Source organism: Saccharomyces eubayanus, chromosome IV (assembly GCF_001298625.1).
Source record: "Saccharomyces eubayanus strain FM1318 chromosome IV, whole genome shotgun sequence".
In the NCBI taxonomy this organism is placed as follows: Eukaryota; Fungi; Ascomycota; class Saccharomycetes; order Saccharomycetales; family Saccharomycetaceae; genus Saccharomyces; species Saccharomyces eubayanus.
Window position 1 is genome coordinate 760434 of NC_030979.1, and position 15898 is coordinate 776331.

Consider the following 15898-nt stretch of genomic DNA (forward strand, 5'->3'; position numbering starts at 1 on the left):
TTGGAGCCAGACGAAAGAATAATGGAGGGTAGAGATTTTCAGAAAAATAATTTAGGTTTGCAAATCAATTCACAAGATAGTGGAACGAGCCGTACAACCTTCCATTCACTGCAAGACTTAGGAGACGATATAATGAATGAAAGCTGGGATCGTGTAAATCAGAAGAAGATTAGTGCAAAAGATGATGTTTTCCCTGAAATACCTCTTCCATCACCATCTTTATCGGCAGAGAAGGTAAATACAAAAGAAGAAGAAGAGGTAGTGATCAAGTCATCAAATTCACAGTCAAAAGAACCGTCACAGAAACCTCCAGTAGATATTCCTTACACATGTTTTACCAAGGATCGAAGGCTAGTCATTTTTGGAATTATTATTTTTATAGGGTTTTTGGGCCCAATGTCAGGAAACATATATATTCCAGCTCTGCCACTTTTGCAAAGGGAATTTGATGTGAGTGCAACGACCATAAATGCCACAGTTTCTATTTTTATGGCAGTGTTCTCGGTTGGACCACTGTTTTGGGGCGCACTCGCAGATTTTGGCGGAAGAAAGTTTTTATATATGGTATCATTGTCATTAATGTTAACCGTTAATATAATACTGGCTGCTGTGCCAGCAAATATTGCCGCGCTTTTCGTCTTAAGAGTTTTTCAAGCTTTTGCATCAAGTTCTGTTATTTCTTTAGGGGCTGGTACAGTAACAGATGTTGTTCCTCCAAAACATAGAGGGAAGGCGATTGCGTATTTTATGATGGGCCCGAACATGGGACCAATCATAGCACCAATAGTGGCTGGATTGATTTTGATGAAAGGAAATTACTGGAGGTGGCTCTTTGGATTTACTTCTATAATGGCGGGAATAGCATTGATCTTAGTAAGCGCGCTACTTCCAGAAACACTTCGTTGTATAGTTGGAAATGGGGATCCCAAGTGGTGTGAAAAGAAGAGGGAAGAAAAAGGAACAGTACCCCCATCCTCTCAGAGAAAGGGACTATCGCGTTGGCATTTGTTCCCAGATATGGGTATCCGTAAACCAGTTACTAATGACCCTTTCTTCCAACAAAAATTTCCAAAACCACCAAAAGCAGGCTTTACGCTATACTGGAAGATGGTTAAATGTCCCCCAGTAATAATCACATCTATTAGCACTGCTCTCTTATTTTCTAGTTATTATGCCTTCAGTGTTACGTTTTCTTACTACCTCGAGAATGACTACCATTTTACCATGCTAGAAATCGGTGCTGCTTACGTCTGCCCAGGAGTAGCCATGCTGTTAGGATCTCAATCTGGTGGTCATCTCTCAGATTATCTTCGTTCACGTTGGATCAAAAGTCACCCCGAAAAGAAATTTCCTGCAGAGTTCCGTTTAATACTAAATCTGGTCGGAATTGTACTAACACTGGGCGGTACAGTTGGATATGGATGGTCCATTTTCTTTCATCACCACTTTGTTGTGCTCTTGGTTTTTTCCTCATTGATGGCCTTCGGTATGACCTGGTGCAGCAATACTTCCATGACATATTTAACTGAGCTATTCCCTAAAAGAGCTGCTGGAACTGTCGCGGTGAGCAGTTTCTTTCGAAACATTGGTGCGGCTATAAGTTCCGCTATTATATTGAAGCTTTGCAAAGCAATGGGAACAGGATGGTGTTTTACAGGACTGGGGTTGTGTAGTCTGTTTTCGCTAATTGGTATATTATATCTAATCATTTTTCAGAGAAAGTATGTTACTGAAGAGTTTTGAGGGATTGTTAATGTTTAGCTGGTATACTCATATTTTTGACTTTTCTCAATCAAGATAAAGAAGTTTCCGATTACAAGATACACACATCTAGAAATATTAATGATCACATTTACGTTGAATAATTTAAGATTTATATGCGTTCGCTTTTTCAAAGAATAAAATCGATGTTATAGTTAATTATATTAAATTAAGCCAAAAGTATATATATCTAAAAAGGAAAAAGTATAAAAATTATGCAGGTCCAAAACATACTTAAGCCTTCAAAGAAGAAGCTCTTCTCTTTCTGATTTGAGCCTTTTCAGCCTTTCTTTCAGACAATCTCTTAGCCAACAATTGAGCGTATTCGGCAGCAGCTTCTCTTTGAGATTGAGCGTTTCTGACCTTCAAAGCTCTTTGGTGTCTCTTTCTTTGCAATCTTTGAGGAGTGACCAATCTTTGGATCTTTGGAGCCTTGGTGTAAGTCTTTTCACCCTTGGTGACTTCTCTTCTAATGACGAAATCACGAACATCATCTTCCTTGGACAAACCGAAGAACTTTCTGATGTTGTTAGCTCTCTTTGGACCTAATCTCTTTGGAACAGTGGTGTCAGTTAGACCTTCCAATTCTTGTTCACCCTTCTTGATGATGACCAAAGCCAAGACAGCCAAATCTGGGCCAACAATGGCACCTCTGACGGACTTTCTCTTTCTTTCACCTTCACGTCTTGGTCTGTAACAAGAAACGTTCTTGGTCAACAACAACTTGATTCTGGTTGGCAACAAAACACCTTGCTTCATTGGGAAACCTTGTTTGTCGTTACCACCGGAGATCTTGAAGACGTAACCCTTGAATTCATCACCAACGGCTTCACCATCAACTTCTTGACCGATTCTCTTGTCGAAGAAAACACGGATACGGTGTTCATCATCAATTTCGAAGGTCTTTTGAGACCCGTTAACTGGGTAAGAAATGTTCAACTGTTATAAATAATATCTCTGTTAGTATAAAAATCTTTAAAACAAAAGCAGCTCGATAACAAATTCTAACAGAACCGGTTCCATTGTTTCTTTATTTTTGTTTTCACTCATAAATATACCTCAGTGCTATTGATAACTTGTGTCTCCAATCCTTATTGCGTATCTGGCGCATTACACCCTTTCAAAGGGTGCCAATTCTCGTGTATTTTAAATATTCATGTTCTGGGTCTTGAATGGATTGTTCTCTACTAAATCTTGCCGCAGTTTCACAAGTTTGATGGTACTAGCCCACTTGAYATCTATGGATAACCTCTTTAGCAACTCGTAGTTCTTTAGAATTCAAATGTTAGGGTAGGTTTACATACCTTCATGATGGCTCAGTCGTTTATTCACACTTGATGGTTTCAATTAGTTATATCCTGAATGTTCTTAAGGGCCTAATATTCAATCTTAGACGGCTTTTTCATAAAGATGAAATTTTCTCCTATCAGACATCCAGCAGCTGCACCGTGCAAACCAACGCAGCCCGTACTGGGCCAGGCTCAATGCTTTTCGGATTTCCAGACTTTCCTCTCACTCTTGGTCGGGGTATTGAAAGGAGTTTGTTCAAACAATCATGAGCGGGCCGGGGTAGCCCGAGCTTTCGAGAAGTGCAAAAAGCAGTAGATAAGGTATAGGTGTTTACAAATGTACGGATGTAAACAAAACACGACGTACTAAAAATATTATCACTGTGCCATACATCGCCCTTTTTGCTGGTAAAGGCAAAAATGTCGTCATTCTACTTTTTTGAATCTTCCCAATATGATGTAGATATGATATACATATGTTTATGTTTCAGTATCTGGCCTATCTAAAATTTTATTACATTATTATGTCAATTGTTTTGATGATCTTATTGCCAAAATATGGAAAAGGTTTACATAGTAGTAAAATTGGTAACTAAATGCCTGCACCGAATTACTGGAATACGGCCCCGAAAAGTGGCTTTAATTCCCTAAAATTCATTAACTCAGATTTATCCGCATAGATAATGAACTAAACACTGCTTAGTAAAAGACTAGGGACTAAGGCAACCAGTTATTTAGGAGATCCAATCGAATTTACCGAGCTTGAGCTTGGATTGGGTACAGGGGTAGGATATATTACAATAGAAGTAGACGGGCTTTTCGGAAACTTTGGAGGTCTACCAATCGGTGGCTTGAGAAAAAATGTTTTACTATTTACTTGTGCGCAAGTGGATTGGCCACTATGATTCGAACTCTTGATATCATTGCTCCTAATTTCCAAAATTTTGGAATGGGAGAATGGCGAAAAAGTGCTACCACAAGGAGGGTTCTTGAAATTAGTTTGGACGGCCATTTTCGGCGATGTGGTAGTTGGACATATTGTTGGAGACTCTCGACTTGTATCAGCTGTAGCCTTCGGGATGCTTAACTTCAAAGCGGGCTTTTCTGAGAGCTTCCCTCTATTTCTATTTAGCTGATTTAAATGATGTACCATTGTCTGCACTGGAGCAGGTCCATCTGATGTACTCGGAACATCATCAACCGGCGGGGACATAGTTTGTCTTGTCCGAAATGTCACGTTATCATTCGTGACATCAAATGACCTTCCAATTGTGTTTGAATTCGCCGGAATAATTTGAACAAATTGCGATTGGACGGGCGGAATATTGTTCATTAGATTTGAAGGTAACGCGGGTTTTGGTAAATTATCATAAGGTGACGGATAATAACTACCATAGCCAGGCTGATTGGGTCCAGGAAAGAATTGCTGACTATCCAATTTCATCCTCTTATCCATGCGATCTCCATAAGGTACTCTATCTACTTGGAATTGTTGACCATTAATATCTTTGTATATGTTAGTATAAAACCCCCCTCCAAGGTGCAACTGATCTCGTGGCATAGCGTAATTTATACCATTTTTTGAATGGTCGGAAATATTGGATCCATTACGGGATACGTTTCCTTGGGCGTTTACCAACGATGTTCCTATAGCAGCGTGTTCGATTTCATTTGATACCGGCAGAACGTTCAAGTTCCCACTACTTTGATTTCCAGATGAATTCTGACCGGAAAGTGCGCTGTTTCCAAAGTTGGAATCAGGTTCTAACACGGCCGTTCTTCTTCGCCTACGTTTTTTTTCATTTAGGACAACATGCGGTTTCTTGACATAGTCACCATAATCGGAAGGCTCTATGACGTTATGAGGAAGATCGGCATTGTTTTGGTGGACATTGATTAACTTTCCCATATCGACAGAAGAGTATTCATAAAAGGTATTATTAGATCCCAATATAATGACAGCAATATCCACTTGGCATAGTACGGACAGTTCATGAGCTTTCTTGAAAAGTCCTGCTTTTCGTTTTATGAAAGTTACCGTACGATTCCTATCGTCCTTGATAGGCTCAATCTCAATCTTTCTTCTACCCATTTAGCAGTAAGACGTCGAAAGTGGCTGTATTTGCTTATTTGCGACTTTTTCAATTTTTTCAATTTTTGATGAGATAAAAATTTGGGCTGTAGTTCAAATTTCTATATGCTTCTTTGCTTCCGTAAAACAAAGATTAAGCGCAAATATAAATTAAATGTGTAGTGTTATATAGTATGAACTACAGACATATGGAGTACAAGGGTGGATAAGGGCAGGATGTTTTTGAGTTCTTCACGAAGAATACAGGAAGCCGGGTATGCGTGGAGATTTAAGTTTTGCCAAGCCTCCAATTACTCGAGCGAAATTATTTTCGCAAAAGGACAAAGAGGTCCGTCTGTTGCTAAAAAAAGAAGGCGATGGCAATGCAATGAAGTTCTGAGCAAACTGTATCTAAAGCCGCTTGGTAAGCCACCATCATTGTGAACGGTACAGGTATAGGGTACCCATCATTTTACGTAAGCGTTAAAGGAAGAAGTAACAACTAATAATGCAAAGGCCTAGATACATAGATACATAGATACAAACATACATAGATACATACATATATACATACGTCTTTCGCTTCACCCGCCCTCTTCATTTTTTTCTCTCAAACTAAAGAAAGAGCATAGGCCAGCAAAGCATGCTTCGGTTCGGCAGCGCAGCTTGATAAGTGCAAGGTTATCTCATCCTGTTTTCAGTTGTTGCGAATGCTAAACAAGTGAAATAAGTGTTGTAGTGAGAACATCCTCACAGCTTTTACATTTTTTGTGTCGTCTTGGCAAGCGATTATTTCTCCCTACGATACATGCTTTAAACGAGGCAAGCTGAAAAACATATACGTCCGTACTTTCGTTTCTCACATTCAAGCGGAGGTTTTGGTCGAAGTGAAATCTTGGCACGGTCATGAGGATCACCCTCCACCATCCCATCTCTCCTTTCCTATAACCCCCTTCTTTGTTTCTCTCTGGAACGGATTATCACGCAAGTTTTTTATAACGCGAAGCATCGGGAAATATTTATTCCGACTGAAGGAGATTCTGCCCCTGTACCTTTTTCTCATTGGCGTACCCTCCCACTGCACTACATTCCCACAACACGAGAACCTCTTCCTCCGGTTCTCATTCTTCTCAAAGAATCGGGCTTCGGGTAGCTCTTTATTTTTATCGCTTGTAGAAAAGATAGTTTGCATATTCTGGGTTTTACGGACTATATAATAGACTTCATAAGGGGTTTAACAGGGCCCGAATAATAATACCAACGATCTGCGAAAAATACAATAGAATACTTAATTAAACAAAAAAGACCGATGGGAAGATTTCGTTGGGATTATCCAGAAAACTCTGTATCTGGCTTTTGGGGCGAAACAACCTCGACCATCGACTGGTGCGAAGAGAACTATGTGGTCTCTCCATATATTGCAGAATGGTCAAACACTCTCACAAACRGTGTGTTTATACTTTCTGCCGTATATACAACCTACTCCGCATACAAGAACAAGCTGGAGAAAAGGTTTTTACTAATAGGATTCGGGTACGGCTTAGTCGGTGTGGGATCATTGCTATTCCATATGACTTTAAAGTACAGATTTCAATTGCTGGACGAGTTACCCATGATATACGCCATGTGTGTTCCGACATGGAGTCTAGTTTGTGAGGCCAAAGAGGCGCTGCTCAATGGGGACAATCAAAGAAAGGTTCCATTATTCGAACAGATATTTATCGGACTCATTATTGCTGTAGCCGTCACAACAGCAAGCATACTTTACGTTATATACAAGAACGTCGATATTCACCAGATTCTGTTTGGGGTGCAAATCGTAGTCGTTGCTGCTGCCGCGGTAATCTTAACATATCGATACGTCCATGACCCACTTGCCAAAAGAAATCTTCGCACTTCAATGGCACTTGGAGCAGTGTTATTCTTATCGGGTTACATATCATGGCTATTAGACATCCATCTATGTTCATTCTGGGTGTATGTTAGAAGAAGCATTCTGGCCTTACCGCTTGGTGTACTACTTGAATTACACGGATGGTGGCATATTTTGACTGGAATGGGAATTTATTTCTATATTGTTTCTTTGGAACATTTAAGGGTCATTACATTGAACGTTAGCTCTGATTACCTGTTTATTTGGAGATGGAAAGTGTTCCCTGAATTGGTAAGAAAAGGACGCAATCCGTCAACAAGATACTCTCTTGAACTATTTGGGCCTTATGTAGAAAATCAGTCAGTCGAGGCTAATAAGAAGAAGAATTAGTTCTATCTTCTATAGAGAATTAGCATATTTAAGAATGTATATACATATATGTTTGATTTCTTTTGTTTAACGTCTAATAATGAGTATTTATAAAGAAGAATAACTTTGCAAAATATATTAAATTTCTTCATTGCGAAGGGAAGCCTTCTATTTTCGGGATATGATTTTGATTTTTTAATTGACATACCTACCTATTTGAAAGGATACCCTGTACGGCGTCGGCGGCAAAAACAAATTATTATTATAAAGCGGCTGGAACTGAAGAAAGTAAACAAACAAAGTACAGTCTTTCCAAACACAAACATCGACCAAGGTTTACATTATAAAAAGAGAAGAATTGGTAAGCCCATCATGATCCGAAATAATGTACTAAATGATATCGCGGGTTCTGCTAGAATGAACGTCAAATGCAAGCAGCAAGTAAAAAGAAAATTGGGAAGAGTTGAAGCGCAAGGAATAGGTCTAGGTGCCAATGAAAAGCCCACATCAGAGGAAAATTTCAAGCACACAAGTTACGAGGAAAAAGTAGATAGGGAAAAAATTAAAATGCACTACCTCTATAAGAAAGGGGGCACTATGACCGACATCCCTAAACTGGTGATAAATCAACATGCTGATATAAGAGAGCGTGAAAGCAGAAAATGCACACCTGAACACAACATAGGAACAACAACCTCTGAACGCGAGCCACCATTACTAGAGGATGTCCCTCAATCAATCAAACAAGCGAACCGACATTTTGAGGATAAACGTGATTGGTCCCAGCTTAGTACAAGTAAAATCTGTGAAATTCTGGAAGATATTTCGTCTAAAAAACGTAGAAGTAGGGTACACTTCTCTTCATTACAGAAGAAAGAAAACCCACACAAAAGATATCTGAAGAAAGATGACGAAGGAAATCAGGACTGGTCACAAATTGCAAATGAAGACATATGCGAACTGATAGAGAAGATCGCTAGTAGACGCAACAACAGTCTTAAAGAAATCGATCGTTTATGTTCGCAGAACCAAGAGAATTCAGAAACAATTCATTTATCTGAAAATGGTACACTTATAGGAGAACCAACGAACACTCGGCAACGTAATGCGAAAGGGAGCAGCGAGAACACGACAGAAAAGCATTCTGATTTCGAAAGTAAAATTTCAAGAACAGTTTGTCTTCCATACCAGGAAAAAGAACTACGATTGATACCCTTTTTACAAAGGCAAAGAATGGAACCAGCCATAATCTCTAGAAGTGGTGTTAGAGAATTTAGGATGAGAAAGTTTACTAAAAAACTCAAACCGTGTCCAAGAAGCCCTGTGAAGGAGTTTTTTGGCGTAGGAATTATTATTTCCAGTCAATCACTGTCTTCCAAACACGTAATCTTTTTGCATCAAAACTCCGATTTAAGATTCCTTCGAGGTATTTTGGGCCGCAGTAGACGCTCTTTCTTGCTCTCCAAGCTCGAACAGACACATGCTGAGATCGGTCTATCCCTTATCAAACCACCACAGACTACTTCGCCTTTTTTTGCGACAATAGTTTTAAATATTCGACTCGGTTCCAAAGCGTTTGCCGCGATATGCCATTACGAACCGCAAGCCATACTGTTCGATTCAAGAGGACTGAAAACAAGGAACTGTAGCACGCACTCGAGGTTTTCACGTCCCCTCCACATTCCTTATGAAGCAACGGCGATAGAAGAGATCGATCATCTAGATTTGAACAGTGAAGACAAAACATCACAGGGGAATACGGTTGTTAAAAATGAAAGGCTTTTCAATGATTGCCTGAAAAAAAAAAGTAGTGCTGATCCTTTGAATAGTATGAAACGTCTTAGCAAAACTCAGCCTTTAGAAGCTAAGAATAGGCTTCATCAAAATGTCACGATTAATGTTCAAGGAAGCGTAACTGTTAACAACAGTCTTTTTGCCTCTCTGTGTGGGCTTTTCCACAGCCTATGCTCTAAAGGCTATTGGAATAAAGTTGATTTATCAGAAACATTATTCTATGACGATTTGACTAACAGATGGGTGAAGATGGGAGATCTAGTACAGTATCACTAAAAATGAATGATATCTCCAATACGTTTATAGAAAGTAAGCATACCGAGACAAACACACATATGTATGTGCATTTACTTAAGATGATAACAAATCATTGATATTTACCGAATATTTAAGTGGTATATGGAATAAAAAGCTCAAAAGAACGTGATACTATTTACAGATTTTCCGGAACCCTTCCATGCTTTATATCTTCTCCTAATGGGAAGGCAAACGATATATGTCTCCATTAACCTTCATTCTATGTATGGCAACTTTCGTGTCATCTTCATGACTCTTTGGTAGTTTATCATTCGGCTTATTTTCAAATAAAGACCCCATCAATATCATATCATTGGTCGTCGCATCACATAAAAAGGCAACATAGTCCACAACATCGCGATCCAATATCTCGCTTTTCTTGGTTTGTTGATTGACGTTGATTAGTCTTTGTTTTGTATCGAGTTTATATATTAATTGTAAGTGTTCTAGGGGCATTCCAGGGACCATGATGGGTTGTATGGATACCAATTTCGGAACAGCATTGAACTTGATCAATTGCCAGTCTAATGTGGCATTGCTTGGCAGTTGACGGGATCTGGCTTCTAGGGCCTCTTGAACCCATAATGAGACAGATCCTTTTATTTCCGATAGATTTTTACGAGCAAATGATGTATTTACATTAACATACGTCTCAATAGCTTTGTTTTTCCAGAGTAAGAAAGATGGTTTAATGCCCGATTGGAAACGAAATAACGCAACTTGAACAGAGTTTAAGCCAAAAGTGTAAAGTCTTCTGACTAAGGCATTCGCAACAATAAGGGGATGAGTAAATACGCTAGGAAGATTTTTGTAGGCTGAAGGAATGAATACTTCTGATGCAACCCCCAAATGCCTAGGATTGAAATCCTGCTGTTTGCTTTTGTCTTTCTTTTCTGTGGGTTCACTTTCCTTATTTAAAGTCAACCGCGAAGTTGTAAATAGTCGTTGTCTATTGATTGATATCAACAAAGACTTTGTGGGAGAGTTAAAATATGCAGGTTTTAGTAGGTTCATCTCATAAGCGTAGTTTGGAGCGATTCTGCTAGATTTCTGAAGCATAGTCTTATTATCCTGATTTTTTAAAGCCTCTTCCTTTCGTACTTTTTTATTTCGTGAATATGGGTAGAAAGCCGGTAGAATATTTCTCGGACAAATGAATGAATTCCATTTATCGAAGAACGCCTAACAATTACTACACCAGATTAAAATTGCCAAAAGGGTTGCCCATAATCGAATATCCTTTGTACTTGAAACTTGGAGAGGATTTTTGCTTAGGTGTCTACTTCTATACGTCTACTTCTATATTTCTAGTACATACAAGTTAAATGTAGTGTGTAGGATGAGCATGTCATTCTTCTGATGATTATGAAATAATCAAAAAACCTAACGATCTCTAGCATCTTGAAACGTGAACACAAGACATGCTCCAAGCCTTTGCCTACTTTTTGGTCTGGCAAACCGGGCCTCTCGTTATGAAAAAAAAGACTTTTTTTGTTGTTAAACAGAAGGTGGGCGGCAAATTTTTAGTTCTTTCATATGTTAAATAAAGAAGAAAGGTATCATTAAAATATAAGCGTGATCTTGGAGCAAGAACGTTTCAAAGTCAAAACAAGCAACATGAAATACGTTGTTGATCTGCAAGTGCGAGGATCGTCTTTATGTGTTATACGGCGTATGTTTAAAGAGGAACAAAGTTCTTCGTCACAGTCTAGTTTAGACTCCAAACAAGATAACAGTAATGAAAGGTTAGAGGAGTTTTTAAATCTGCTAAAGATGGTTGTTAGGAGAAAGTTGGAAACCATCCCAAACAGCCGCTTGAAGGATTCGATTATAACAGGGCAAGAGTTGATGAGAGAGGGACAAGGGAGCATTGAAATTAAAGATCCACCAACAGATGCTCAGCAGCATTTGATTAGAAGTTTAGCAAAAGTTTTATTGCATCAGTTTTCAAGCACAAGTACCTCTACAATGGCAGTGAACGAGGGACAGGATAATTTATTTTTATCCCTATTTGTTAGAAAAATTTCGATCGAGCCAGTGTCAGTCTCTCATGCTCCCACTAGATTGAACTTTCATGAAAAATTGAATTTGGACCAACATATAGATTCTATTTTATGTTCTGAGGAGATTGAAGAGTCAAGAACATACCAAGTCGGGGCGGTTGATGAATTCATGCTCCATCCCTTTTGTTGCTTGGAAGAGTACAAAGACTCAAAAAGTGGTAACATACTGTCTGCAGAATTCGACAAGATTGACTTAGAAGTGGATGGAGAAGACAATTTTGAAGGGGAGACTTTAAACTCCTGCACCAATTCAGTAGAAAATTTTAATATTCCACTTACGAAGCAGACACTCGATCTCGTAAGCATATCATTTCTTCCAAGTACCAACTTCGAAGGCCAATGGGAGTCATTGTATTTCGGTAACAATATTAAAGAGAGGCTCTATAGTTATGCAACCATTTCCCTCAAAATAGCAAATTTCAAACAAAACGGAAATTCAAATGAAGAAGACGTCAGAACCCTAATAACAAACAATAAATTACTTCTTGTTCACGGCCCCCCAGGAACAGGTAAAACAACCTTGTGCAAAGCCCTTTGTCAAAAACTATCCGTGAGGAGAGAATTCTCTGAAGCTTCCAATACCATCGATACAAACTATAAGGGGATAATAATTGAATTATCTTGTTCACGCATCTTCTCTAAATGGTTTGGAGAGTCATCAAAAAACATATCAATAATATTCAAAGATATTGAGGAGCTTTTAAAGGTTAATGAAGAGCGCGGGATTTTCGTATGTCTCTTGGTAGATGAGGTAGAGGCAATAGCATGTTCAAGAACAAACCTACTGAATAGAAATGAATCAACGGACGGTATTCGTGTCGTGAACACTTTACTAACTCAACTTGACAGGCTGAAAAAATATCATAACTTTCTAACATTGGCTACGTCTAATCTGCTGGATTCATTGGACGATGCCTTTGTTGACCGGGCAGACGGGATCTTTTTTATTGGAAACCCAACAGCGGAGGGAATCTTGCATATTTTAAGAGTGTGTATTGAAGAAATGGTATCTTTAGGTATAATTTCGTTTCACTCTGGATCTTCCGGAACCTCATTCTTTGAGAAATATCAAGAAATTTTAAAGAAAATTGCAATAAAATGCTCGGTATGTCCTTTTAATTATTTTTACACAATTTTTTTTTTCATTTACAACCATTTTTTACTAACCATTGTCATCAAAGATGAATGCATACTCAAATCAGTCCCTTGACATCAGCGGCAGAACTACAAGAAAATTACCATTGATGTGTCTTTCCGAATACTTCCGGACATTTCCTGTTGAACATAATGAGTTCGTCGTGGCATTAGCCATGTCAGCGCGAAAGCTGGGCAGTGCGCGGAAATAGTGAACGCGGTATTTTCTCTTAATCTTTTTATTTTGCTCTTTCTTTTGTCTCATACTCATGTAAAATACTTTCGCGAACCCTATTTTCCAGCGCCTTGTTGTCGCCTCGCTTGTATGCTCAAAAATTTTTATAATGTATTTTAGGATCAATGATAAATTCATTTCGCGTACTTTAAAAGCACTATTTCAAGATCATAACATGTTAGAGACTTGATTACAGAATTGGTTCATCTTAAGAGTCAATTCTACGAGGCAAGACTACTCAAGCACACAATGAAACATATTATAAAGAAGGCATCCGTACTTACTCTGCTACCACTTATCGCCGCAGCCGCAGCCGCAGCCACCTCAGCTACCTCAGTTGATAATGCAGAGACTCCTGTGGACACTGAAGGCCCAGCACATTTAAAATCCTTTTTAATGTCCATTTCTATGATTGGGCTTTCTGAAATTGGTGACAAAACCTTTTTGATTGCAGCTTTGATGGCTATGCGTCATCAACGACTTTTGGTGTTTTCAGCAGCAGCCACATCTCTTGCGATAATGACTGTTTTGTCTGGTGTAGTGGGCCATTCCGTTGTTGCCTTTCTTTCCGAGCGCTATACAGCATTCTTGGCTGGTATGCTGTTTCTGGTGTTCGGTTATAAATTGACCATGGAAGGTTTGGAAATGTCTAAGGACGCAGGAGTTGAAGAAGAAATGGCCGAAGTCGAGGAGGAAATTGCAGTCAATGACATCAACAAGGGTATGGACGATGTTGAAAAAGGTGGTGAAGCTACTCACGCTAAACAGTTGAGGAACTCTTCGACAGTTACAAAATTTTTACATAAATTCCGTGAACTAGCATCGTTTATGTTTTCACCAGTTTGGGTTCAAATATTTTTGATGGTCTTTTTGGGAGAACTAGGCGACCGTTCACAAATCAGTATTATTGCCATGGCTACTGACAGTGACTATTGGTTTGTTATTGCAGGTGCCGTTGTTGGGCATGCTATTTGCAGTGGTCTAGCCGTGGTAGGTGGGAAACTATTGGCTACAAGAATCAGCATAAGAACTATCACTCTTGCTAGTTCATTTTTGTTCTTCATTTTTGCTCTTCTTTATATTTATCAAGCATTCACAATTTCAAATTGAAGTTGCGAAGGCTCCCTCGATATTGGTAACCCTGGTGGCTACTTGGACGTTATTTTGCTGTTATTGCGCTATACTATTTCAAGATGTGCCTTGAAAAGAATATTTATAGATATATATTACTATATAAACGGCTGATATTTATTTAATGAAGCTTATTTTATGTTAGGCTCATCGTTTACTTTGCAGGCAAAACTTCGGGGAGTGGTGCTTGCATTTTGGGTATAATTAGCCTGGTCCAGTGCTTGTATCATGTTCGTAATTGGAATTTTGTAGTAACCTTTTCCTTATTATGCTATTGATCGTTTCATCAGTTTTCTTTTCGAGCTCTTCCATAGCAGACGCGAGCTTAGCTTTGAGGTCGCCAGTTTCAGAGACTTTGCCAATGCGTACTGTTTGCTGATCTCTCTGAAGAGAAATGTGTGAATGCTGGTCTTCCTCACCCATTTCGATATGACTAATTTCTTGTTCAATAGTGCTCAATGAATCAGAGGACGGTGACGGTTGAAGTACATGGCCGTTAACAGTTCCATCTAAAGCCTTCAAAAAGGGAGCACCAAACTCGGTTGTGCTTAGCTTGTTAGCCTTGTTAATACGGGCTCTTAACTGACTTAAACTTTTGTTTCTCTCTATTGTTAAGTCTCGGAGAGAAGGCATGATGATAAATATAAATGGATATTGCAGCAACGTCTTTCTTGCTTGTGATGACACAGAAGCACTGTAAATGGTTGAAGACTCCTCTGTAACAGTTCATGTTAGGTAAGTTGAGGATACAGTAACCTCTACTGTAGGAATAAACGGCATACGTATTGGCGCTGAAGCACGCAAGTAACTTCGCGCCTTGACATGTTAACCCGTACATTTGTACATCTGTACATTTGATCCTCTTTGTTTAAAATGCCCTGTCTGAAAATATTTCAAAGCTAGCGGCAAATAGACGCGCTCCGCGGAATTGTAACTTTATGCATTAATCTCAGCAATGGCTATAGTTAAATTTCATAAGATTCACTTCACATATAATTTTAGTTGGCTCAATAATAGAAAAAAAGCAACAAGACAACTAAGACTAAGCAACAATGCCAAGTACGTATTAAACCCCATCGGGAAAGTGAGAGATTGTTCAATCTCTCATTCCAATTTCTATCGAAAGAGGTTCGGGTCCTCATAAATATATGAGAATATGAAATTAAAACACACACATTCAAAGGTGCCACCAACAGACTGAAATACTTTCTACCTTAACTACATCTTTGTTTACACTGAACTCCCGACACTTCAGTTGAAAGGAAGTTGTAGAAGAAAAATAAGGTACTCCAAGCGAATTTTTCAAAGACATTTTTTTGGAGAGAATGAAAAGAGTATTTCATCCACTGTAGGCGGAAACTGAATTATGCGTTCTTAATTATCATATTTCTATAATATTTATGAGCACTTTCTTGGACCTCTTGCGCTTTATTTTTACAAAGAAACCTTTGACTAACAAGTTTATCACATTATTTGTTTTTATTTTCATATAGGAGCCCCAAGAACATACTCTAAGACTTACTCTACCCCAAAGAGACCTTACGAATCTTCTCGTTTGGACGCTGAATTGAAGTTGGCCGGTGAATTCGGTTTGAAGAACAAGAAGGAAATTTACAGAATTTCTTTCCAATTGTCTAAGATTCGTCGTGCTGCTAGAGATTTATTGACCAGAGACGAAAAGGACCCAAAGAGATTGTTCGAAGGTAATGCTTTGATCAGAAGATTGGTTAGAATTGGTGTCTTGTCCGAAGACAAGAAGAAGTTGGATTATGTTTTAGCTTTGAAGGTTGAAGATTTCTTAGAAAGAAGATTGCAAACTCAAGTCTACAAGTTGGGTTTGGCCAAGTCTGTTCACCACGCCAGAGTTTTGATTACTCAAAG

The 15898-nt window shown here is 38.8% G+C and overlaps 9 protein-coding genes across 9 annotated transcripts; 5 read left to right on the forward strand and 4 right to left on the reverse strand.

Annotated features, from left to right (window-relative positions):
• Positions 1-21: 21 nt before the first annotated feature.
• On the forward strand, positions 22-1743 carry DTR1 (Dtr1p; the record flags this gene model as incomplete). Its single annotated transcript, XM_018364410.1, has 1 exon — positions 22-1743. The coding sequence occupies one exon, from the start codon at positions 22-24 to the stop codon at positions 1741-1743; it is 1722 nt and encodes a 573-aa protein (XP_018223211.1).
• Positions 1744-1995: 252 nt separating this feature from the next.
• On the reverse strand, positions 1996-2520 carry RPS6B (40S ribosomal protein eS6; the record flags this gene model as incomplete). The annotated part of the gene is made up of 1 exon (XM_018364411.1): positions 1996-2520. One exon carries the CDS (start codon positions 2518-2520, stop codon positions 1996-1998), a length of 525 nt encoding a protein of 174 aa, XP_018223212.1.
• Positions 2521-3780: 1260 nt separating this feature from the next.
• SMP1 (Smp1p) lies at positions 3781-5142 on the reverse strand (the record flags this gene model as incomplete). Its single annotated transcript, XM_018364412.1, has 1 exon — positions 3781-5142. The coding sequence occupies one exon, from the start codon at positions 5140-5142 to the stop codon at positions 3781-3783; it is 1362 nt and encodes a 453-aa protein (XP_018223213.1).
• A 1288-nt stretch (positions 5143-6430) lies between these two features.
• YPC1 (phytoceramidase) lies at positions 6431-7384 on the forward strand (the record flags this gene model as incomplete). Its single annotated transcript, XM_018364413.1, has 1 exon — positions 6431-7384. The coding sequence occupies one exon, from the start codon at positions 6431-6433 to the stop codon at positions 7382-7384; it is 954 nt and encodes a 317-aa protein (XP_018223214.1).
• A 351-nt stretch (positions 7385-7735) lies between these two features.
• On the forward strand, positions 7736-9433 carry DI49_1210 (uncharacterized protein; the record flags this gene model as incomplete). The annotated part of the gene is made up of 1 exon (XM_018364414.1): positions 7736-9433. The coding sequence occupies one exon, from the start codon at positions 7736-7738 to the stop codon at positions 9431-9433; it is 1698 nt and encodes a 565-aa protein (XP_018223215.1).
• A 198-nt stretch (positions 9434-9631) lies between these two features.
• Positions 9632-10513, reverse strand: MBA1 (Mba1p; the record flags this gene model as incomplete). The annotated part of the gene is made up of 1 exon (XM_018364415.1): positions 9632-10513. One exon carries the CDS (start codon positions 10511-10513, stop codon positions 9632-9634), a length of 882 nt encoding a protein of 293 aa, XP_018223216.1.
• A 2007-nt stretch (positions 10514-12520) lies between these two features.
• Positions 12521-12863, forward strand: PCH2 (Pch2p; the record flags this gene model as incomplete). The annotated part of the gene is made up of 2 exons (XM_018364416.1): positions 12521-12622; positions 12720-12863. The coding sequence occupies 2 exons, from the start codon at positions 12521-12523 to the stop codon at positions 12861-12863; spliced, it is 246 nt and encodes an 81-aa protein (XP_018223217.1).
• A 272-nt stretch (positions 12864-13135) lies between these two features.
• Positions 13136-13996, forward strand: GDT1 (putative ribosome biosynthesis protein GDT1; the record flags this gene model as incomplete). Its single annotated transcript, XM_018364417.1, has 1 exon — positions 13136-13996. The coding sequence occupies one exon, from the start codon at positions 13136-13138 to the stop codon at positions 13994-13996; it is 861 nt and encodes a 286-aa protein (XP_018223218.1).
• Positions 13997-14221: 225 nt separating this feature from the next.
• NTC20 (Ntc20p) lies at positions 14222-14650 on the reverse strand (the record flags this gene model as incomplete). The annotated part of the gene is made up of 1 exon (XM_018364418.1): positions 14222-14650. One exon carries the CDS (start codon positions 14648-14650, stop codon positions 14222-14224), a length of 429 nt encoding a protein of 142 aa, XP_018223219.1.
• Positions 14651-15898: the final 1248 nt, after the last annotated feature.